At 45.3% G+C, this 23368-nt stretch overlaps 2 protein-coding genes across 8 annotated transcripts in view; one reads left to right on the top strand and one right to left on the bottom strand.

The window, feature by feature from the left end:
* Positions 1 to 2383: 2383 nt before the first annotated feature.
* LOC144699677 (uncharacterized) lies at positions 2384 to 4421 on the bottom strand. Its single transcript, XM_078570815.1, has one exon. The coding sequence runs from the start codon at positions 3974 to 3976 to the stop codon at positions 2966 to 2968; it is 1011 nt and encodes a 336-aa protein (XP_078426941.1). The 5' UTR covers positions 3977 to 4421; the 3' UTR covers positions 2384 to 2965.
* A 1190-nt stretch (positions 4422 to 5611) lies between these two features.
* Positions 5612 to 23368, top strand: part of LOC144699689 (uncharacterized) — a 34252-nt gene continuing 16495 nt past the window's right edge. Inside the window, exons 1-5 of one of the 7 annotated variants that reach the window (XR_013580589.1) lie at positions 5612 to 5957; positions 11905 to 12019; positions 16858 to 16920; positions 19085 to 19653; positions 21445 to 22322. Coding sequence is in view for 2 of the 7 variants with exons in the window: in XM_078570829.1 (XP_078426955.1) it covers positions 12256 to 12930 (675 nt within the window). In the remaining 5 variants the exon portion in view is untranslated. Of the gene's footprint in view, positions 5962 to 11904; positions 15416 to 16857; positions 16921 to 19084; positions 19654 to 21444; positions 22323 to 23368 lie in introns of those variants that run through there. The other 6 variants (XR_013580592.1, XR_013580588.1, XR_013580590.1 and 3 more) reach the window with 6 other exon arrangements.

A 23368-nucleotide genomic window follows, 5' to 3' on the forward strand; every position in this document is an offset into this window, starting at 1 on the left:
TGAGGATTAAGATGAGAAGCTTCTTCACTTAAAGGGTTGCAAATATTTGGAATTCTCAACCCCAGATGGTTGTAAATGTTCCATCGTTGACTTTATTTAAGGCTGAGATAGATTTTTGGGGGATAGATTCTCAGGGAATCATGGGATATGGCTGGGAAAGTGGAGTTGAAGCCAAAGATCAACTATGATCGTATTGAATAGCAGAGTCGGCTGGAGGGGGTGTATAGTCGTCTACTCCTATTTCTTATGTTCCTAGGGATGTTCCAAGTGTAGGGATGTTCCAAGTGCAGCGATGCACCACAATGCTTACAAAAGCAGTGTTGCAGTTGGATAACTCGCAGCACCTTGTTCCACACATATCCAAACCTGTATTTGTTCTTTGTTCCCATACTTAAAGCCAGAGGACTTGAATTTTTATAGATATTTAAAGTGGCAGGGAAGCAGAGCGCCGACTGTGTTGAAGCCATCATACTGTTCATCTGCCTTTCAGTTAAGTAGTTGAGCCCTGGTGCCACTCCTGAACAAAACACTTCTGCCTAGTCTAATGCACCAAACTAGCTCACCACTTTGCACGGTTGCAAGTGGAATATTTTGAGAGTTTCAAATTTTACACCTTGAATTTTGTGTACTCTAATCATGTTTAAGAAATTACTGATTCATTCATCTGCTATGGTTGATATTCTTGACTGTGGAAACTTGGTGAGCTCTGTTAGCAGTCAAGTGAAGGAGACACAGCCCACTTTCATCACTCGGGTATACTTCAGTAGGATTCATATTTTCCTTTACAATGAGGTAACTGGAAAGGTGGCTGTTAGACATAAGAGTCCAACTGCATTCATCTCATGGTACTTTTACAATTCCTGGTGTGTCAGATGCTACTTTGTGATTTTCAAAGATTTCTCGATCCAAAGATACCAGTTAATAGGTAAACAAAACCATTAATTAAATCACTAACAACTGCTGAAGTCATTAAATGGTTGCTACCAGTATTTAGAACAGAACACCCACAGTTACTCTTGTGTGGAACGCAGTCAAATATAAATATTTCCCATGATTTTGCTGATTTCTCTTTTGACCTGATGTTGTTTGTAAAATACTTTGTCCTCCTGAGCAACCATATATTGAGAAAACATTTTTGATCAATTTTACTAGTTAAAAATGACTTTATTCACAACACAGACAAGATGTACTCTTGGATGATTTGATGGGATCTATGATTTTTTTCTTTTGTCATTTCAATAATCTGTGTGTGGGTTAATATTTATAATATACAATTTATAATGTTTACATTGTCAAGATAAAAATCTTGGGCCCAGGACTTAAACATCACCATTATTTTTCCTACCAACTTGTTTACCCCACCAATTGATGAAGTGGCCTAGAAACATTTGTATTTCACTACATATAAAAAGTGTTATAATGTTCTGGCCCCTCATGCTGTGGTGACTTTGCCACTTTGTGCTGCATAGGGATGAGAAAATTCTATTTGGTGGAATTCCAACTTTTGGATGATGGAATTCCGCCCTTATAATTTATTTTCTGACTCCCGCCTCCCATCAGCCACCACTGTCTCCAATACAGCCAAAGCCATGAAGAGAGTCTCAAAGTCCTGAAAATCTCTACCGCTAGCGAGGCTGGGAGCAGGCTTTTGGGAGCTGCCACTCATTTCACTAAAAGAGCGCACTCTGCTGCTTTACACTTGTTGGAGCTGGGGTTTGGCAGGCCTGGGGTAGAGAAAAGGGAGCAGCAGAGCCCAAGTTTCCATGGGATTCGGCAGATTTGGGGTGGGGTTTGTGACGCGGGGCTGCTCAATGAGTAAGTGGGGCAAGGGGGGTTTGGAAGGGGCACTGCTGAGTGGAGGAGAGGGGGTTTGGGAAGAGGGACTGCTGAGCGAGTGGGGAGAGGGGCTGCTGAGTAAGCGTGTAGAGGGGATTTGGAAAGGGGTTAGTGAGTGGGGAGGGGGTTTGGAAAGAGGGGCTGCTGAGTGAGTGGGAAGAGGGGGTTTGTGGGAGGGGCATGTGTATGTTGGGGGAGAGGGGATAATTACAATTGTGTGTATCGGAGGTGGGAGAGAGGGGCTTCACTGAAATTTCTGTCATTTGTATTCACTACAAATGATAAAAATTACCTGATTCTTTGTTCCAAAAAATTTTAAGGCCTTTGTGTCCTCAGTCACTCTTGTCCCTGGGGTTCCTTTCTAGAGGGATATAATTGAAAAGCAGGGAGGTTTTGTTCAATTTGTTTGGAACCATGGTTAGGTTACACCAGGAGTACTGTCAACAGTTGTGGTCTCCACTTAGAAAAAGTACATGGAGGCACTGGAGAAGGTGCAACAAAGATTCACAAGGATAATACCAGAACAGAGCATTTAATCATCAGAAAAGAGAAGACTGAAGGGTGACTTGATGGAAGTCTTTTAAGATTATGAAGGGGTTCAATAATTCAATAGGGATTTCATGAGAAACCTCCAGCAAGTGGTGAGAAAGTGGAACTCGCTATGACAGTGAGTGGTTGAGGTGAATAGCATGAATACATTTAAGGGGAAGTTAGATGCATACATGAGGGAGAAAAGAATAGAAGGATATGCTGATGGGGGGAGATGAAAAGGGGTGGCTGGAGGCTTAAGTGGATCATAAATACCAACACATACAAACTGAGTCAACTGGCCTGATCATGTGCTGTAGACTCAGTGGAGTAGAGACAAATGTTTTATTTTAGATCTACCTGCAGTGGTAGGAAAAACACAATAAAATAAATGTACTTCATCATCTGCGAATCATTTCAGTGGAAATGTGCACTCGCAGGGTCAAAGGGCATCAGCCCACTGGAAGCAAAGTCATGAGACCAGCCAATCCAGCAGAAAGAAACCCTCCAGACCTCCTACATCGCCAGCTGTCTGAATGAACATGGTTCAGTCCTGGATGTGCTTACCAGCAGCAATAACAGCAGAATCCCACCCCTGTAATCACTTGTGAATTCGTTGGTGTGTCAGCAGGTTGGATAACTGAGTGAATCCCTTCCCACACTCAGAGCAGGTGAATGGCCTCTCTCCAGTGTGAACTCGCTGGTGTCTCAGCAGGTGAGATGACTGAGTGAATCTCTTTCCACACTCGGAGCAGGTGAATGGCCTCTCCCCAGTATGAACTCGCTGGTGTTTTAGCAGGTGGGAGGACCGAGTGAATCCCTTCCCACACTTGGAGCAGGTGAACGGCTTCTCTCCAGTGTGCACTCGCTGATGTGTCTGCAAGGTGGATGACTGAGTGAATCCCTTCCCACATACAGAGCAAGTGAACGGCCTCTCCCTGGTGTGAACTCGCTGGTGTGTCAGCAAATGTGATGACTGAGTGAATCCCTTCCCACACTCAGAGCAGGTAAACGGCCTCTCCCCAGTGTGAACTCGCTGGTGTATCAGCAGGGTGGATGAATCACTGAATCCTTTCCCACACTCGGAGCAGCTGAATGGCCTCTCCCCAGTGTGAACTCGCTGGTGTGTCAGCAAGTGTGTTGACTGAGTGAATGCCTTCCCACACACAGAGCAGGTAAACCGCCTCTCCCCAGTGTGAACTCGCTGGTGTGTCAGCAGGTGTGATGACTGAGTGAATGCCTTTCCACAGTCAGTGCATGTAAATGGTCTCTCTCCAGTGTGAACTCGCTGGTGCTTCTGCAAGGTGGATGAATGACTGAATTCCATCCCACACTCAGAGCAGGTGAATGGCCTCTCCCCGGTGTGAACTCGCTGGTGTCTCAGCAGGTGGGATGAATCACTAAATCCCTTCCCACACTCAGAGCAGTTAAATGGCCTCTCCTCAGTGTGAAGTAGCTGGTGTCTCAGCAAGTGTGATGACTGAGTGAATCCCTTCCCACATTCAGAGCAAGTGAATGGCCTCTCCCCCGTATGAATGCGTTGATGAGATTCCAGCTCAGAAGGGGAACGGAATCCTTTCCCACAGTCCCCACATTTCCATGGTTTCTCCATGGCGCGGGTGCCTTTCGGACTCTCCAGTTTCGACAATCACTTGAAACCTTGCCTACACAGAATACGTGTATGGTATCTCCCTGTTGCATATGCTGCAATCGTTAAGCTCTTTCCACAGTCAGTAGACTGGAACACTCACATTTGGGCGTATATGTGTGCGCGTCTCGATGCTTTTCCAGTCACAATAATGTTTAAAACCTTTTGAAGCAGACAGAACAAAAATTTCTCTTAGATTCAAAGGCTGGTGATAGTCAGGTCCCAATGAATTGAGTGGCTCTGTTTGATCTTGACGTTTGGTATGAGCTTTCAGTCTGCAAATCCTGCCCTTTGAATATCCTGCAAAAGGTGTTTACAAAAGTCCTCAATGTCAGTACAGATAGAAATTCAGAACAGACAATTCTAGTTTCTATGGAACATTTTTTCCTCTCTTGTTCCCCAAAAGCTGTAAACCTCCATCCCACACACTCACCCGCCAATCTCACTCTGCTCTACCTAAAATATGCCCTCCCGATTCTCCTGAAGGTGCCAATTCACGGTGATCAACAGATCCATGCTCAAGACTTACTGTCCAGGTCACAGAAACCTGAAAATCCTCATGTGTATTACTTGATTAGAGATTCAACAGGAACGTGAGGAAGAACTTTATTTAGACAGCTAGTTATCATGACCTGGAACTTGCTGCCTATGAGGATGGTGGAAACAGAGACATTTAATTATTTTTAAATGAAATTGGATGGACACTTGAAGGAATTAAACTTGCAAAGCCACGTGGATGGGACTGACCAGATTGCTCTAGCGCAAGTGGGCATGGACTTGAGTTGTCGAAGGACTCCTTCTGTGCTACAGTACCATTCTACAAACTAGAAATAATAATAAATGAATGTTGTTATAGAACCGTAAATATATCTAATTTGTACCATTTAGCAATATTAGGCACATCCATGTACTTCATTACTATACTGCCTTAAATGTTGTCCATCTCCAGGAGAAACCACCCCTTTAATTATGAGCATTAGAAAAGAGGCCATCCTTTTAGCCAGACAAACACGTCTCAATCTGAAGGAGTAAAGGATGTCAACAGTAGACTCCACATAGAGAAAGAGAGAGAGAGTGACCTGGACCAACCTTTCCAAGTCTGCACCCTCCCTGGATTCACTTCCTATCCCTTCAGTTCCTGTAAATCAATAATTAAACCCAGAATTAGGGAAAACATGCAAAGGGGGTAAACGCATTTTAGTCATAACTGTTGGACAGAGCGGTAAATTTCAGTGCGCGTGTGGGAAGCTAAATTTTCATTCAGAAAAAGAGAAAAGAAATAGCTTTCGCTGAGCAGCAACAAGCAAGTGAATAAGGCTCATCGTCTGAATACGAAAGTTGGGCAACGTGGGAACTCAGTGTAGCCACTGGCGCAACGCCTGCGTTGATTGGCTGGAGGAGCAAAATGTTTCCGGTTCTCCAGCTCATTCCATTGGTCAATCCAGCCGCATGAATACAATGAGGGAATGGAGCCCGACCCCACGTGAGAGTCGGAGAGACTTTCACCGCCCAACGCGCTGAGCCAATTGGGAAAAGCTGGAGGACCAGTCCTTCTGGTCCTCCATCCAATCAAAGCGCGAGGTTTGTGCCATTCCCCGCCTCCTCCCCGAACATGCGCAGACCCGGGCCGTCCTCTGGCAATGCACGTATGGGTCTTTGTGACGTTCACTCCGTATCAGCCAATCGGGAATCACACTGCTCCGCGGCGACGTCCTCGGGCTCCAGTCTGCAGGCCAGGGGCGCGGACAGGAAAACCCCGCACCCACCCATTGTTCGCCCTCCCCTCCCCTCCCCCTGCTTGAGCTTGTTACCGGCTGACTGCTCCGGCCCAGAGCGAGAAGCCGCTCGGCGAACGCCCGCTCCCGTCCTCTACGGTGGCTGGCTGGTCCAAAAAGAGATCGACACCGACCGCTCGCGGCAGCCGCACTGTGCCTGATCCGGACAGGTCGGTGAGCAGCGCTTCTTGCGCCTGCGTGCTGGGCTACCAGCTGAGGGAGTGGGGGAGGGGAAGGGACTTTGCAAAATGTCTTCCCTTCATTTTTTCCCCCCCAGCTGATGCAGTTTGATTTTAAACACCACATGATTTTTTTTGTAGTGATAAAGGCGCTTCAGTATTTGCTTTGAAAATTCTTCTGATATTTCAAACCTCACTGAGGGAAGCCATGCCAGGTGGGTATCTGTTTGGGTGGGGTGAATAGGTGTGGGGTTGGGCACTGAACTGACCCTCTGTGTCATAAGGGGCAAGGCCGGGCTTCCCGCTCCTCTCGGTGATCCTCTGGCTGGGACGGAGCCTGGGGTCAAGCGGCTAGTCTGGGATAGCTATTGGGGATGGAGTGAAGTCCGCCAGAGTCGAACAGTCAACAGTTATCAAGAACATGGCCACCTTACTTCAGACCTGGAGATTCAACCAGTAAATGGCAGAGCCAAACCGCAGCCAGGGTCTGAAGGGTTAGACGCTGCAAGGTTGTTTCCCCCCGCTGGATGTTCCAGAACACAGGGGCATAGTCAGGATCAGAGGACGATCATCTTGGACTGAGATGAGGAGAAATTTCTACACTCAGAGGGTTCTAAATCTTTGGAATTCTCTATCCATCTGTTCACTAATGCCTTCTAAGAAAGGAAATCTGCTGTTCCTACCGGTCTAACCTACATTACTCTGGACCCACAGCAATGTGGTTGACACTTAACTGCCCTCTGAAATGCCTATATCAAGCCACCTCGCAAAAGTCAAACCAGACGGACTGCAGCAGTTTGAAAAGGCCACCATCTTAAGGGCAATTTGGGATGGCCATCAAACCTGGCTAACACCGTCCTAACTATCTGAGCTGCCTTCTTAAACCGCTGCAGTCCGTGTGGTGTAGGTACACCAACAATGCTGTTAGGAAGGGAGTTCCAGGATCTTAACCCAGCGACAGTGATGGAACAGCAATATAATTCCAAATCAGGATTGCTTGGAGGGGAATTTGTAGGTGGTGGTGTTCCCATGCATCTGCTGCCCTTGTTCTTCTAAATGGTAGAGGTCACGGGTTTGAAGGTGCTGTCGACAAAGGTTTGGCGAGTTGCTGCAATGAACCTTGTAAATGGTACACACTGCTGTCACTGTGCTCCGATGGTGGAGGGAGTGAATGTTTATGGTGGTGGATGGGGTGCCGTTCAAACAGTTGCTTTATCCTGGATGGTGTTGAGCTTATTGGAGCTGCACTCATCCAAACAATTGTGAGTATTCCATCACTTTGCCCTTGTAGGTGGTGGACAGGCTTGGTGGAGTCCGGAAGTGAGTTAACTCACTGCAAAATTGTCGCTGGACTAGTAATTCAAAGACCCAGGTAATGCTCTGGAGACCCGGGTTTGAATCCCACCACAGCAGATGGTGGAATTTGAATTCGATGAAGATCTGGAATTAAAAGTCTAATGATGACCATGAAAGCATTGTCGATTATTGTAAAAACATATCTGGTTCACTGATGTCCTTCAGGGGAGGAAATCTGCTGTCCTTACCTAGTCGGGCCTACATGTGACTCAGACCCACTGGATTGTGGTTGACTCATAGTTGTTCTCTGAAGTGGCATATCGAACCGCTACAAAGTCTCAAAAAAACAGAAATGAAACCGGACAGACTACCTGGTATCAACCTAGGTGCTGGAAACAACAACGGCATTCGCAGTCCTGTCGACCCTGCAAAGTCCTCCTTACTAACATCTGGGGACTAGTGCCAAAATTGGGAGAGCTGTCTCATAGACAAATCAAGCAATAGCCTGACATGTTCATCCTCATGGAATCATATCTTACAGTTAATGTCCCAGACTCCACCATCACCATCCCTGAGTATGAGCTGTCCCACTGGCAGGACAGACCCAGCAGAGGTGGCAGCACAGTGGTATACAGTCGGGATGGAGTTGCCCTGGGAGTCCTCAACATTGTTTCCGGACCCCACGAAGTCTCATGCAATCAGATCAAATGTGGGCAAAGAAACCTCCTGCTGTTCATCATGTACTGCCTTCCCTCAGCTGATGAATCAGCGCTCCTTCATGTTGAACATCACTTGGAGGATGCTCTGATGGTGGTAAGGGCGCAGAATGTACTCTGGGTCGGGGACTTCAAGGTCCATCACCAAGTGTGGCTCAGCAGCACCACTACTGACCGAGCTGGCGGAGTCCTAAAGGACATAGCTGCTAGACTGGGTCTGCAGCAGGTGGTGAGGGAGCCAACAGGGAAAAACATACTTGACCTCATCCTCACCAACCTGCCTGCCACAGATGCATCTGTCCATGACAACTCTAGGAGTGACCACTGCACAGTCCTTGTGAAGACTAAGTCCCGCCTTCACATTGAGGATACCCTCCATTGTGTTGTGTGGCACTGCCACTGTGCTAAATGAGATAGATTTCAAACAGATCTAGCAACTCAAGACTGGGCATCCATGAGGTGCTGTATGCCATCAGCAATAGCAGAATTGTACTTGAACACAATCTGTAACCTCATGGCTCGGCATAACCCTCACTCTACCATTACCATCAAGCCTGGGTTCAACGAAGAGTGAAGGAGGGCATACCAGGAGCAGCACAAGGCATATGTAAAAATGAGGTGTCAACCTGCTGAAGCTATAACACAGGACTACTTGTGTGCCAAACAGCATCAGCAGCAAGTAATAGACAGAGGTAAGTGATCCCACAGCCAACAGATCAGATCTAAGTTCCGCCACATCCAGTTGTGAATGGTGGTGGACAATTAAACAACTCACTGGAGGAAGAGGCTCCACAAATATCCCCATCCTCAATGATGGGGGAGCCCAGCACATCAGTGCAAAAGATAAGGCTGAAGCATTTGCTACAATCTTCAGCCAGAAGTGTCGAGTGGATGATCCATTTCGGCCTCCTCCAGAGGTCCCCAGCATCACGCATGCCAGTCTTCAGCTAATTCAATTCACACCATGTAATATCAAGAAATAGCTGAAGGCACTGGTTAATGCAAAGGCTACGGGCCCTGACAATATTCCAGCAGTAGTACTTGTGCTCCAGAACTTGCCGCGCCCCTAGCCAAGCTGTTCCAGTACAGCTACAACACTAGCATCTATCCAGCTATGTAGAAAATTGCCCGGGTATGTCTTGTACACAAAAAGCAGGACAAATTCAACCCAGCCAATTACCGCCCATCAGTTTACTTTCGATCATCAATAAAGTAATGGATGAGGTCATCAATAATGCTATCAAGCAGCATTTGCTTAGCAATAACCTGATTACTGATGCCCAGTTTGGGTTCCGCCATGGCCACTCAGCTCTTGACCTCAATACAGCCTTAGTTCAAACATGGACAAAAGAGCTGAACTCCCGAGGTGAGAGTAACTGCCCTTGACATCGAGGCTGCATTTGACCGAGTGTGGCATCAAGGAGCCCTGGCAAAACGGGAGTCAATGGGAATCAGGGAGTAAGCTCTCCACTAGTTGGAGTCATACCTAGCATGAAGGGCGATGGTTGTGATTGTTAGAGGTCAGTTATCTCAGTTCCAGGACATCACTGCAGTAGTTCCTCAGGGTAATGTCCTATGCCCAACCATCCACAGCTGCTTCATCTATGACCTCCTTTCCATTATAAGGTCAGAAGTGGGGATGTTCGCTGATGATTGCACAATGTTCACCATTTCAGACACTGAAGCAGTCCATGTCCAAATGCAACAAAACCTGGACAATATCCAGGCTTAGGCTGACGACCGTCAAGTGACATTTGTGCCACAGAAGTGCCAGGCAATAACCATCTCCAACAAGAGAGAATCTAACCATCGCCCCTTGATGATCAATGGCATTACCATCACTGAATCCACCACTATCAACACTCTGGGGGTTACCATTGACTAGAAACTGAACTGGACTAGCCATTTTAATACTGTGATTACACGACTAGGTCAGAGGCCAGGAATCCTGCGACGAGTAACTCACCTCCTGGCTCCCTAAAGCCAGTGCACCATCTACAAGGCACAGGTCAGGAGTGTGATGGAATACTCTCTTACTACCTGGATGAGTGCAGCTCCAACAACACTCAAGAAGCTTGACACCATCCAGGACAAAGCAGCCCACTTGATTCGCACCCCATCCACAAACATTCACTCCCTCCACCACTGACACACAGTAGCAGCAGCGTGTACTAGCTACAAGATGCAATGCAGAAACTCACCAAGGCTCCTTCGACAGCACCTTCCAAACCCACGACCATTACCCTCTAGAAGGACAAGGGCAGCAGATAAATGGGAATACCACCACCTGGATGTTCCCCTCCAAGTCACTTACCATCCTGACTTGGAAATATATTGCCGTTCCTTCACTGTTGCTGGGTCAAAATCCTGGAATTCCCTCCCTAACAGCACCGTGGGTGTACCCACACCACATGGACTGCAGCTGTTCAGGAAGGTAGCTCACCACCACCTTCTTGAGGGCAACTAGGGATGGGCAATAAATGCTAGCCCAGCCAGCAAAGCCCACATTCCATGAATGAATAATAAAAAAGTCTCTGACCTGCCCTTGTTGCCATAGTATTTATATGGTTGGCTCAGTTCAGTTTCTGATCAATGGTGACCCCCCCCCAGGATGTTGATGCTGGGGTGTTCAGGGATGGTAATACCATTGAATGTCAAGTGGAGATGATTAGATTCTCTCTTGTTGGAGATGGTCATTGCCTGGCACTTGCGTGGTGTGAATGTTGCTTGCCACAAATTTCCCAGACTGAATATTGGTGCATATGGACATGGACTGCTTCATTATCTGAGGAGTTGTGAACCCACTTTGGTTACATAACCCTTAATAACTTTACCCAGGAAAAATCTATCCAATTCTGTTTTGAAATTTTCCATTGACCCCCAGCTTTTTGGGGGAGTGAGTTCCAGATTTCCACTAGCCCTTTGTAGGCTGTTCGACCCACTAGGCTTTGTGGGTTGGTGTATTCATTAAAATCCCAACTCCCAGTGGAATGTCAGTTTTGAGATTGGATTGAGATACAGAGCTGGAGAGAAGCAGTGTAGAGCAGCGAGAGTCAGTCTCTTCAAGGAACACTATCTCATTCCTGCCCCATCAATGACAGGATTGTTCTTGGTTGCTTCCTGTGTGTCAAATCACGTGCCCACTTTACAGGCTCACAACACAGAATCATACAGTAGTATAGCACAGAAGGACGCCATTTAGCCCATCAAGGCTGCACTGGCCCTTTCAAAGTGCAAAACAGTTAGTCCCACTGCTCCACTCTTTCTCCATATCTATGATATTATTTCTCCTTCAAGTATTTATCCAATTGCCTTTTGAAAGCCCTTCTCAAGCCCACTTAGAGATGGGCAATAAATGCTGGCCTAGCCAGCAACACCCACATCCCATGAAAGAATAAACAAAAAAAAATTGAATCTGTTCCTTCCACCCTGTTAGGCAGTACATTCCAAATCCTAACCACCCATTATGTAAAAAAGTTTTTCATTATGTTGCCTCTGGTTTTCTTTTAATCATTTGCCTTGAATCTGTGTGATCCTTCTGCCATTGCAAACATTTTCTCTTCAGTTAATGATTGGAATACCCTCTAGGAGTTCTCAGCTCAAAAGGAGAATAACCCCAGCTTTTCCACTGGAGGGACAAGTGCTATTGGGGATTGCTGGCCTTGGCAGGAAAGCTCACATCCAATGATAGAATAAAATAAAGAACCACTGACTGCCAGTTAGACCCATGAATAGAGGAGGGAAGAAAAAAATCAGAAACTTGACAACAAATTGTTATTTTCCAGAGAAGTGGGAGAGTGTGTGGGACAGGATTTACAACTTTGCTGGAACAAGAGAGGAAAGCATGTTTCATAGAAACTAGAATTGTCTGATCTGAATTTCTGTCTTGTACTGACAGTGATGACCTTTGTAAACTCCTTTTGCAGGTGTTAGAAGGGGAGGTTTTGCAGACCGGAAACGCAAACCAAATATCACGTCAAGATCTCATAGAGTCACTGGATTCATCAGGATCAGAATATCATCGGCCTTTAAATGTAGAAGGTGAAATATTTGTTCTGTCTGTGGTAAAATATTTCAAAAATTAGTGTGACTGGAAAAGCACCGAGACACACATTCAAGTGAGTGCTCCAGTACGCTGGCTGTGGAAAGAACTTTTTACGAGTTACACAGCCTGACATCGCACCATACAAAGCGGGGAGGGACTGTGCAGGTGTTCTGTTTGTGGCTGAGCCTTCAACTGATCACCAAGTTCAGGGAATCACAAGGACACCCACGCCATGGAGAAACCATGGAAATGTGGGGATTGCGGGAAGGGATTCCGTTCCCCATCTGAGCTGGAAACTCATCGACGCATTCACACCGGGGAGAGGCCATTTACCTGCTCTCAGTGTGGGAAGCGATTCACTCAGTCATCACACCTGCTGTTACACGAGCGAGTTCACACCGGCGAGAGGCCATTCACCTGCTCTGAGTGTGGGAATGGATTCAGTGATTCATCCACTCTACGGAAGCACCGGCGAGTTCACACCGGGGAGAGGCCATTCACCTGCTCTGTGTGTGGGAAGGGATTCACTCAGTCATCCAGCCTGCTGAGACATCATGGCAGTCACACCAATGAAAGACCTTTCAAATGCGCTGACTGTGGTGGTGGCTTCAAAAGCTCTCAGGAACTAATGGTCCACCAGCGCATTCACACTGAGGAGAGACCATTCAGCTGCTCTCGCTGCTCGAAGAGGTTTAGAAAGTCATCCAACCTACTGACCCACCAGCGAGTTCACACAGGGGAGAGGCCGTTCACCTGCTCCGTGTGTGGGAAGAGGTTCACTCGGGCATCTCACCTGCAGACACACCAGCGAGTTCACACTGGGGAGAGGCCGTTCACCTGCTCTATCTGTGGGAAGAGATTCACTCAGTTATCCAGCCTGCAGACACACCAGCGAGTTCACAAGTGATTACAGGGGTTGGATTCTGCTGTTATTGCTGCTGATAATCACATCCAAGACTGAACCATATTCCGTCTGACAGTTGGCGAAGTGGGAGGTTTGGAGGGTTTCTTTCTACTGGAATTTGCTTCCAGTGGGAGTGCACATTTCCACTGGAATGATTCACAAAAGATGATGAAGTACATTTATTTTACCCTGGATAGTAGATTGTGTTTTTCCTAACACCACAGGTAGATCTAAAATAAATACATTTGTCTCTGTTCCATTGAATCTCCAGCACAGAGCCTGGCCAGTCAGCTCAATTGGTCTATGTCAGTATTTATAGTCCACATAAACTTCCAACCACCCCTTTTCATCTCTAGTCCATCAGCAGCATATCCTTCTATGCCTTTCTCCCTGCTTTCTTGCACTTCAGTGTATCCATACTCTTCACCTCAACCACTCCTGTGGCAGTGAGTTCCACATACTCACTACTCAGTGGGAAAGAGGTTTGCTATGGAATCCCTATTGGATTATTCAACCCCTTCATAATCTTAAATACTTCCAGTCTTCTCTTTCTTAGGTAAAAGCACCCAGGCTGTTCAACTTTTCCTGAGAGTTAAACATTCTCAGTTCTTGTGAACCTGTGTGGCACCTTCTCCAATGCCTTTATTTCCTTTTTCTAAATGGAGACCACAACTATTGTCAATGCTCAACATGGTTCTAAACAAATTAAACGTAACTTGCCTGCTTTTCTGACCAGCCTGTCATGTGGGACCTTATCAAAAACCTTGCTAAAATCCCTGTAGGCTACAAATACTACCCTCATTGACCGTCCTCAAAAAATTCAATCTAGTTAGTCAGACATGATCTTCCTTTAACAAATTCATGCTGACTGTCCTTGATTAATCTGTGACATTCTAAATGATGATTTGTATTGACAGTGACAAGGGTTGAGAGAGACCCCAATCAGTATACTGAGAGAAACAAAGAATGAGGGAGAGAGAGATCCCAGTCAGTAACAAAAGATAAGTAATGAAATTGAGTGCAGACACAGATCTAGATGAATTAACACATTTAATTAATAAATTAATAGAGTAAGCATTGTACTTGTATCAATGTTATTAACTGCCGGAAATGAATCAGTTAAGGGTGAGATTAACTATATCACAATAACCCAGCACCAGATATGTCTGCTTAATGTAGAACAAGATTACACTCAGTGTCCAATATTAGAGGTCGCAGCGCCCATTGGCAGGCAGGCTCGGCGGAGGTGGTCAGGAAGCCAACTGCAGCCCACGATTGGCACCGCACCGCAATTTCACGTTGGCAGGCCAATTAAGGCCCGCCCAACATGAAACACGAGCGGCAGTGCTGGGTGCTGCCTGTGCGGGGGGTGGGGGGAGGGGGGGGAAGTGCAAGCCAGCCGAGCTCAAACTTCACGCGTGCGCGTGAGTGGGTGCTGCATAATCTCCCTGAGGCATGGAGCTGCCTCAGGGAGATGAAGAGATATGAAAAACAAATTTTAAATAGAAATGTAATAAAACATGCCCCCTCATGTGACTCTGTCACGTGAGCAGGATTATGTTAATGAAAAATTAAAGTTTTTATCTTATTTTTATTTGCTTTTGGAAACCTCATCCCACCCATGGATGAGGTTTCCAAAAAAACGCAAAGGCCGCTTGACCTTTTCGCCTGCCCGCCAACCGTTAGGTTAGATGGGCAGCGAAAATCTTAATTTAATTGACAACTTAATGGCCTTAACAGGCCTTTTAGTTGTTGGCGGGTGCGCTACCAGCTCCAGGAGAGCCTGCAACTGTGAGTTTACGTCGGCAAGCTCAGCCGACATCAACACGCTGCATTTCACACTCGAGCAGGTTGGGCATGTGCCTGCCTGCCGAGTGATAATTTCTGCCCTTAGTTTCACTGTACAGCTGCCAAGCCCACTGCTTGGAAAAACTAGTCTACCCAGGGTTTGTTTCTAAAGTTTCATCACAACAGAATGCCTGGTTACTTACCAGCTGATAGAATTATTTGTGCATTTCAGGACACTCTCTTCCTTTTGGGTTGGCCAGTTGTGAGGAAACCTGCCTCCTGCAGGGTTCACATGTGCATTCGTTGCCATTCTCTCCTCCCTCCCTCTCACTTTGCTGGTTCCCATCTCTTGTTGACCTAGCCCTGTGCAGAGTGCAGCAAAAGCAGGAGCACAGAGTTGAGGTGTAGATCAGCCATGAGCTGACTGCGTGGCAGAAGAGGTCCAGAGGCTGAATGGCCTCCTCCTGTTCCTGAGTAACAGGCCTGAGGGGCTGAATGGTCTCCTGTTCCTATGTAACAGACTTGAGGGGGGTAGAATAGTCTCTTCCTGATCCTGTATGACTGACATGAGAGGTTAAATGGTTTCCTCCTGTTGATATGCATGCGTGTTTTAGTGGGGACTGTGATCAGTTCTAATGTTTGTCTCTTTCTCTCTCTTCTCAAAGACTTGAACGTGTTTACATAAAGCTTTGCCATCTCAGATGCGTTTTTTTGGAAACCTCATCCATGGGCGGGATCAAGCCCATTTAATGTACCCATTTTGTTGATCTGATCCAGACTTGACTTGCTTATTAACTAAACACCTCGTTATCTTCTAGGTTTTAATAATAAACAGGGAATGTGCCAGATTAAACTGGCTTTCCTTCGGGTCACACTCAGCTATTGGTCATCTTACCCAGATATCAAAAGGAAATTGGATGTGCACCTGAGGGAAACTTGCAGGGCTACGGGGATAGAACAGGGGATGAAACTGACTGGATAGCCCTACAGAGAACCTCCATGGACCTCCTGGGCTAAATGGCCTCTTTCTGTGCTATAGTAACTGACTCTATCCAAAGGCCATCCATCCCCCTTGTCCCCAAGTATCAGAGATTGATCAAGGTGTTTAAAATGTTAAAAGAATTTGAATATGGTAGATGGAGAGAATCTATTACATCTGGTGTGGGGAGGAGTCCAGAACAAAGGGGCCAAACCTTAAAATTAAAGCCAAGCCATTCAAGAGTGAAATCAGGAAGCACTTCTTCACACAAAGGATGTTGAAATATGGAAAACTTTCCCCCACCCCCCAAAGGGTGGTTGGGGTGGGTGCGGGTCATCAATTGTTGCTTTCTAGACTGAGGTGGATGGATTTTTTTGGTAAGGATATTTAGGGATATGGAGCAAAGGTGAGCAAATGGAATTGAGATGGGAATCAGTCATGAGCTGACAGAGGGTTGGAGGGGCCGAATGGTCGTCTCCTGTTCCTAGTGCTCCTACATTTGTGACCTTGCCTAGTGTTCCTAGTATTAACCCTTTGTGGTTTTCTGCAGACTTATGCTCCCTAAGCCAGGGCACACTTTCAGATTTCCACTGCCCTTTGTGTGAAGAAAGTGCTTCATTTCAGTTCTTCCACAATTGAAGTATTAATCCTTTCTTCGGCATTGCTCAGTATTTAGTGGTGTGGAATTTCCCCTATGTGTCACAGTAGCATCACGTCATCACTTTATGGCATCGCCGCCTAACAACCAACCTCCCTCAGCACTGCTTGTCATCGCCTTGAGCCGCGTTAATCTTCTCTAACTTGCATTTGTGTAGAACCTTTAACATGGTAAAGATCCTAAGGTGCTTCATAGAAGCTATTTATCAAACAAAATTTGACACTGAGTGTTATGACACAGCAAATGGTAAATGCCAAGCTGTTCAAATCCCAGAGGGTAACTTGAAACAACTATCACAACTAATTTTCAATTTGTATAAATTTTGAGATATGTGCCTTGAATTCAGTAGTAATAAGACTACCAAGTCTTAAAGTTTTTATAAAACTACATTAAACATTTATTAATAAGAGAATTGATTTTAAAAACATACATAGATCTACAAATTACTACTGTGATAACTTCTAAATCCCCTATTCAATCTAACTCCAGTTACACTTTCATTAAGGTAACAGTAAGACTCATAGACCCAGGCAAAGAAACATGATACCCTGAACAAGTCGACTTCCAAGTGAGTTTTCTTAACTTCAGTCCTTTGAAGACAGCAGCTTGAGGCATAGATGCTGAAGGCTTTTCATACTTGCAAGATCTTAAAAATGCCTTCCCCTACGCAAAGCCCTTGCTCCTCCTTTATACATATCTTCCTCTTTGAACGCAAATACCCATTGTTTCACTATACCTTTGGACTTTATCTCCTTGACAATAAACCCCTCTCATAGCACTAAGTTTTACCAGTAATCTTTGGGAAAAATAAACACACTGTTTCTAAACTTCACCTGGCTAGGTGACACATTTCACCCCTTCTTTGAAAACAATCTAGTCTTAATTTATTTCAAAATGCAAATGTTCCCTTAACACCTATATTTCTAAACGTCTCCATGGTTAACTAACATTTCAAACCTACCCTGTCTTAGATCAAAGCACCCAGACTAGCTGCCTCTAATTCAATTAAATCTCACACACACACACACATATATAGATACATTTCACTATTACTCTATTTTACAATAAATTCCAATAACATGAAAATTATTATATCTTCTTGACACTGAGCCATGTAAGGGGATATTAGGGCCAATGACCAGAAACTTGGTTAAAAGGGTAGGTTTTAAGGGGCATCTTGAAGGAGGAAAGAGGTTTAGAAAGATAATTCCAAAGCTTGGGGCCCTAGCAGCTGAAGGTACAAATGCCAATGGTGGAGTGATTAAAATCAGGGATGCTCAAGAGGCTGGAATTGGAGGAGTACTGATATTTCGGAAGGTTGTTGGGATGGAGGAGTTAAACATAGGGAGGAAGCAAGATCATGGAGGGATTGGAAACAAGGATAAGAATTTTAAACTCAAGGCATATGGGGATCTGGGAGCCAACGTAGGTTAGCGATTACAAGGGAGGGTGAAACAAGGGAGGCAGGAGTTGGTGCGAATTAAGAAATTGCCCCCACTAGAAGAATCATCAGTGCCGAAAATGAAGAGAGGAAAAGCACCAGGCTAATGGAGAAATGAGGTGCCTCACGCAACAGATCTTTTGTGGGATGGGGATAAAGAAAGTGTTTTATTCACAGATGTTGGACAGAGAAAGAAGTTTGTATGTGGAAAACTGGCTCTTCATTCTGAGAGTGAGGGGAAACTGCAGCATCTTTGCTGGGCAGCAATAAACAGGTTAACAAGCTCATTATCTGAATGCAGAGTTGGGCAATGTGGCAGTTCAAGTGTAACTATTGGCACAAAGCCTGCACTCTGATTGGCCAGAGGACCAGATTCCTTCTGGTCCTCCAACTTTTCCCATTGACCAACAGCTCAGCATGTCTGGCAGCCGGGTTGTGCTCCCTCATTGTCTTCATGGGGGGGGTTGACCAATAGGAAGGTCTGGTTCTCCAGCCAGGGGATGGGCTCTATGCCAAAGGCAACATTGAGCTCCCTCATTGCTCCTCCTATCTCTGAATGAAGATTTAGCTTTATAGACAGAATAAAACATCCTAATCTGTCCAACATCTTTTAGTAAAACACTTCCATTCCCCCCTTTCAAGTTATTTCCTAATTCTGGGTTTAAATTGTTGACTTGTAGGAACTGAAAGCAAAGGAAGTGAATCCAGGGAGGGTGCAGACTCTGGAAAGGTTGGTTCAGGCCCTGGTCTCTCTCAGTTCATAGGCAGTGAATTCCAGGTCCTGGTAACTAGCTGCCTACATAAAGTTCTTCCTCACGTTCCCACTGTACCTCTAATCAAGTAATAATGTACTGAATATTGCACACATTTTTACTCCAGTATTACATATATGCACATATACTTACATATTTCGGCCTGAAATCTGAACAGAAAGCGGTGAGCATGGATCTGTCGATCACCATGAATTGGCACCTTCAGGAGAATTGGGAGGGCATATATTCATTACAGCAGACTGAGAGTGGAGGGAGTGTGTGTAGGATGGAGAGTTACGACTTCAGAGGAATGAAAGAGGAAGGAATTTTCCATAGAAACTAGACTTGTCTGTACTGACAGTGAGAACTTTTGGAAACACCTTTTATAGGCTTTTAGAAGGGGAGGATTTACAGACAGAAACCATAAACCAAATGTCACGTCAAGATCCGATAGAGTTAGTCAATTCATCAGGACCTGAATATTATTGGCCTTAGAATCTAGAAGGAGAAATGTTTGTCTGTTCTATCTGTTTCAAAAGGTTTTAAACACCATTGTGACTGGAAAAGCACCGAGACATACAGACCCAAGTGAATGTTCTGGTGTATTGACTGTGGAAGGATCTTTAGCCACTTACACAGCCTGAAAAAACTGTACCATTCACAGTGGGCAGAGACTGTATATGTGTTCTGTGTGCAGATGAGGCTTCAACTGATCATCCAACCTGGAGAAACACAAGGATGCCCGGACCAAAGAGAAACTGAATCTGTGGGGACTAAAGAAAGGGATTCGCTAACCATCTGTTATGGCACAGCAGGTGGTAAAAGCTGAGTTATTTAAAATCCCGGAGAGAAACTTTAAACAACTGCCATAACCTATATTTTCAATTGGTATGTTTGAGATGCAGCTTGGAATTCAGGAATGAAACCAACAGGCCACGAAAGGTTTTTTATATGAATTAAATCAAAAATTTATTAATTTAACAACAAATTTAAACACATACACACGTCTACAAATTACTACCATAACTATTAAAAAATCCCCAAATTAATCACTCCCAGGTAATCTTCCCCAAGGCAACAATGACCCATAGACTTAAACAGACACCAGGCAAAGCACAGATATAAAAACAAAAAACTACTGCGGATGCTGGAAATCCAAAACAAAAACAGAATTACCTGGAAAAACTCAGCAGGTCTGGCAGCATCGGTGGAGAAGAAAAGAGTCGACGTTTCGAGTCCACATGACCCTTCAACAGAACTGAGTTTAGTTAGGAGAGGGGTGAAATATAAGCTGGTTTAAGGTGGGGGGCGGGGGGAGAGAAGTTGAGGATGGGGTGGTTGTAGAGACAAGCTAGCAGTGATAGGAGCAGATAATCAAAAGATGTCACAGACAAAAGGATCAAAGAGGTGTTGAAGGTGGTGATATTATCTAAGAAAAGTGCTACTTAAGAATGGATGGCAGGACACTCAAGGTACAGCTCTAGTGGGGGTGGGGTGGAAAGACTGACAAGGTATTAGTTGTAGATTTTAAAATAATGGAAATAGGTGGGAAAAGAAAAATCTATATAAATTATTGAAAAAAACAAAAGGGAGGGGGAAGAAACGGGGTGGGGATTCAGTTCCTTCGCCTCCGTCGCATCTGTTCTGATGATGCTACCTTCAAAAACAGTTCCTCTGACATGTCCTCCTTCTTCCTTAACCGAGGTTTTCCACCCACAGTCATTGACAGGGCCCTCAACCGTGTCCGGCCCATCTCCCGCGCATCCGCCCTCACGCCTTCTCCTCCCTCCCAGAAACATGATAGGGTCCCCCTTGTCCTCACTTATCACCCCACCAGCCTCCGCATTCAAAGGATCATCCTCCACCATTTCCGCCAACTCCAGCATGATGCCACCACCAAACACATCTTCCCTTCACCCCCCCTGACGGCATTCCGTAGGGATCATTCCCTCCGGGACACCCTGGTCCACTCCTCCATCACCCCCTACTCCTCAACCCCCACCTATGGCACCTCCCCATGCCCACGCAGAAGATGCAACACCTGCCCCTTCACTTCCTCTCTCCTCACCGTCCAAGGGCCCAAACACTCCTTTCAAGTGAAGCAGCATTTCACTTGCATTTCCTCTAACTTAGTCTACTGCATTCGTTGCTCCCAATGCGGTCTCCTCTACATTGGAGAGACCAAACGCAAACTGGGCAACCACTTTGCAGAACACCTGCGGTCTGTCCGCAAGAAAGACCCAAACCTCCCTGTCGCTTGCCATTTTAACACTCCACCCTGCTCTCTTGCCCACATGTCTGTCCTTAGCTTGCTGCATTGTTCCAGTGAAGCCCAACGCAAACTGGAGGAACAGCACCTCATCTTCTGACTAGGCACTTTACAGCCTTCCAGGCTGAATATTGAATTCAACAACTTTAGATCTTAAACTCCCTCCCCCCATCCCCACCCCGTTTCTTCCCCCTCCCTTTTGTTTTTTTTCAATAATTTATATAGATTCTTCTTTTCCCACCTATTTCCATTATTTTTAAATCTACAACTAATACCTTGTCAGTCTTTCCACCCCACCCCCACTAGAGCTGTACCTTGAGTGTCCTGCCATCCATTCTTAAGTAGCACTTTTCTTAGATAATATCACCACCTTCAACACCTCTTTGATCCTTTTGTCTGTGACATCTTTTGATTATCTGCTCCTATCACTGCTTGCTTGTCCCTACAACCACCCCACCCTCAACTTCTCTCCCCCCGGCCCCCACCTTAAACCAGCTTATATTTCACCCCTCTCCTAACTAAACTCAGTTCTGTTGAAGGGTCATGTGGACTCGAAACGTCGACTCTTTTCTTCTCCACCGATGCTGCCAGACCTGCTGAGTTTTTCCAGGTAATTCTGTTTTTGACCAGGCAAAGCACATTTAACTTACAAATTCATAATGAGCTTCCTTTCAATTTGTTCCTTTGCAGACACAGTGGTAAGATTTACAGACTGCTTAGATATTACATGCCTCTGATTTCCACACACAAAACTCTTCTGTATATACCTAGCCTTCCCCTTGAATGTAAATTCTCATTGTATCACCAGGCCATTTGAACTCCACCACTTCTAACAATAAAACCCCTTTCATAGTACCAATTTTATTAGTAATATAAACATATTGTTTGGTGCCTCCTAGCTAGGTGCAAGATTTCAACCCTAGTCTTTGGTTTATTCAATAAATGCAAATGTCCCCTCTACCTTACTGTTTAAAATCTCAAAATTACTATACATCAAAGCACTCGGACTAGCTGGCTTTAATCCAATTAAGACACACACACTCACACCCACAGACCCTACTACAGGTCCAATTAAAAATAATTTCCAATAACATTATATATATTAATATCTTCATGACATCCCCCTCCTTATCAAAAAATAAACCGTCATAATTCTAAACGACGGCTTTTTTTAATAACCCATCTCACACTATCTCCTATACTTATGACATTGTCAGATGCATGCATTAACACAACACATATACGAGTCCTTGGTACCAACAGAAATCACTCCAGTGTCCAGGGGGAGAATTCCCGCCCCCGCACACCAACGCATAAAATGACAAGCGGTGACGTTGGGCATGCATCCCAACATAACCGCGCATCATTCACCTCCGGCACACACCCGCTGAACTGTCAAATGACTGTTAAGGCCATTAATCAACCAATTTAGGTAATTGACAGGGCTGCCCATCCAACCTTAAGGTTGGCGGGCAGGCAAAGAGCCCAAGCGGCCTTCATGTTTTTCAGGAAACCTCATCCACGGATGGGATGAGGTTTCCTGAAGTTTTTATGAAATAAATAAAAAAATTTCTCACAATTCATAAACATGTCCCAGCTCATGTGACACTCACTTGAGGGGACATGTCTGAATAATTTTAAGCTTTCTTTAAAACTTTCAAACTGAATTCACTCGCCCTGAGGCAGCTCCGTGCCTTAGGGAGATTTCTGCACTCTTTCGCATGCATGCGCAAAAGAGTGCAGGCCCCGATTCTCCCTCCTCCCCTTGCCTGCACAGGTAGTGCACAGTGATCGACTGGCTCGCCCGAAAGGCAGAAGATTCTGCCCCAAGTTTTTTTTTAGATGTCCAATTTTCCTTCAAGCTTCAAACTCCTGACAAGGCATCTGCGAACAGATTCTCTCTACCAGCTACATTTATAATCCATAAATTAGATGGTTATAATAATGGACTCCACCTGAAAAGCCTCGCACTTTTGTCTCGAAATTTGTCCCAAAACATCAAAGGATTAGACTCTGTATAAACAATTGTTTCTGATAAATTGTTGGCAACATGAATTTCAAAATGATGCAACGCTAACACCAAACCCAAGGTCTCTTTTCTGATAATCTTTTCTGTTGTACATTCAGCTTCTGTGAAAAATACTCTATCAGTTTTTAAATTCCAGTGTCCCCTTCTTGTAAAAGTAAAGCCCCAATGCCTATATCGCTTGCGTCAATGGCCAACTTGAATTGCTTGGCATAATTGGGCACTGCCAAAACTGGTGTCGCAGTTAATACAGTTTTTAAACTATCAAATGACTTCTGACACTCCAGTGACTGCTTTGCGGAACACCTTCAGTCTGTCCGCAAGCATTACCCAGACCTCCCTGTCGCTTGCCATTTCAACACTCCACCCTGCTCTCATGCCCACATGTCTGTCCTTGGCCTGCTGCGTTGTTCCAGTGAAGCTCAACGCAAACTGGAGGAACAGCACCTCATCTTCCGACTAGGCACTTTACAGCCTTCCGGACTGAATATTGAGTTCAACAATTTTAGATCATGAACTCTCTCCTCC

Source organism: Cetorhinus maximus, chromosome 24, assembly GCF_964194155.1.
Source record: "Cetorhinus maximus chromosome 24, sCetMax3.hap1.1, whole genome shotgun sequence".
NCBI lineage: Eukaryota > Metazoa > Chordata > Chondrichthyes > Lamniformes > Cetorhinidae > Cetorhinus > Cetorhinus maximus.

Excerpts from the sequence above, each read along its gene's own strand:
- LOC144699677 (XM_078570815.1), bottom strand. The coding sequence starts at position 3,976 with ATGGAGAAACCATGGAAATGTGGGGACTGTGGGAAAGGATTCCGTTCC.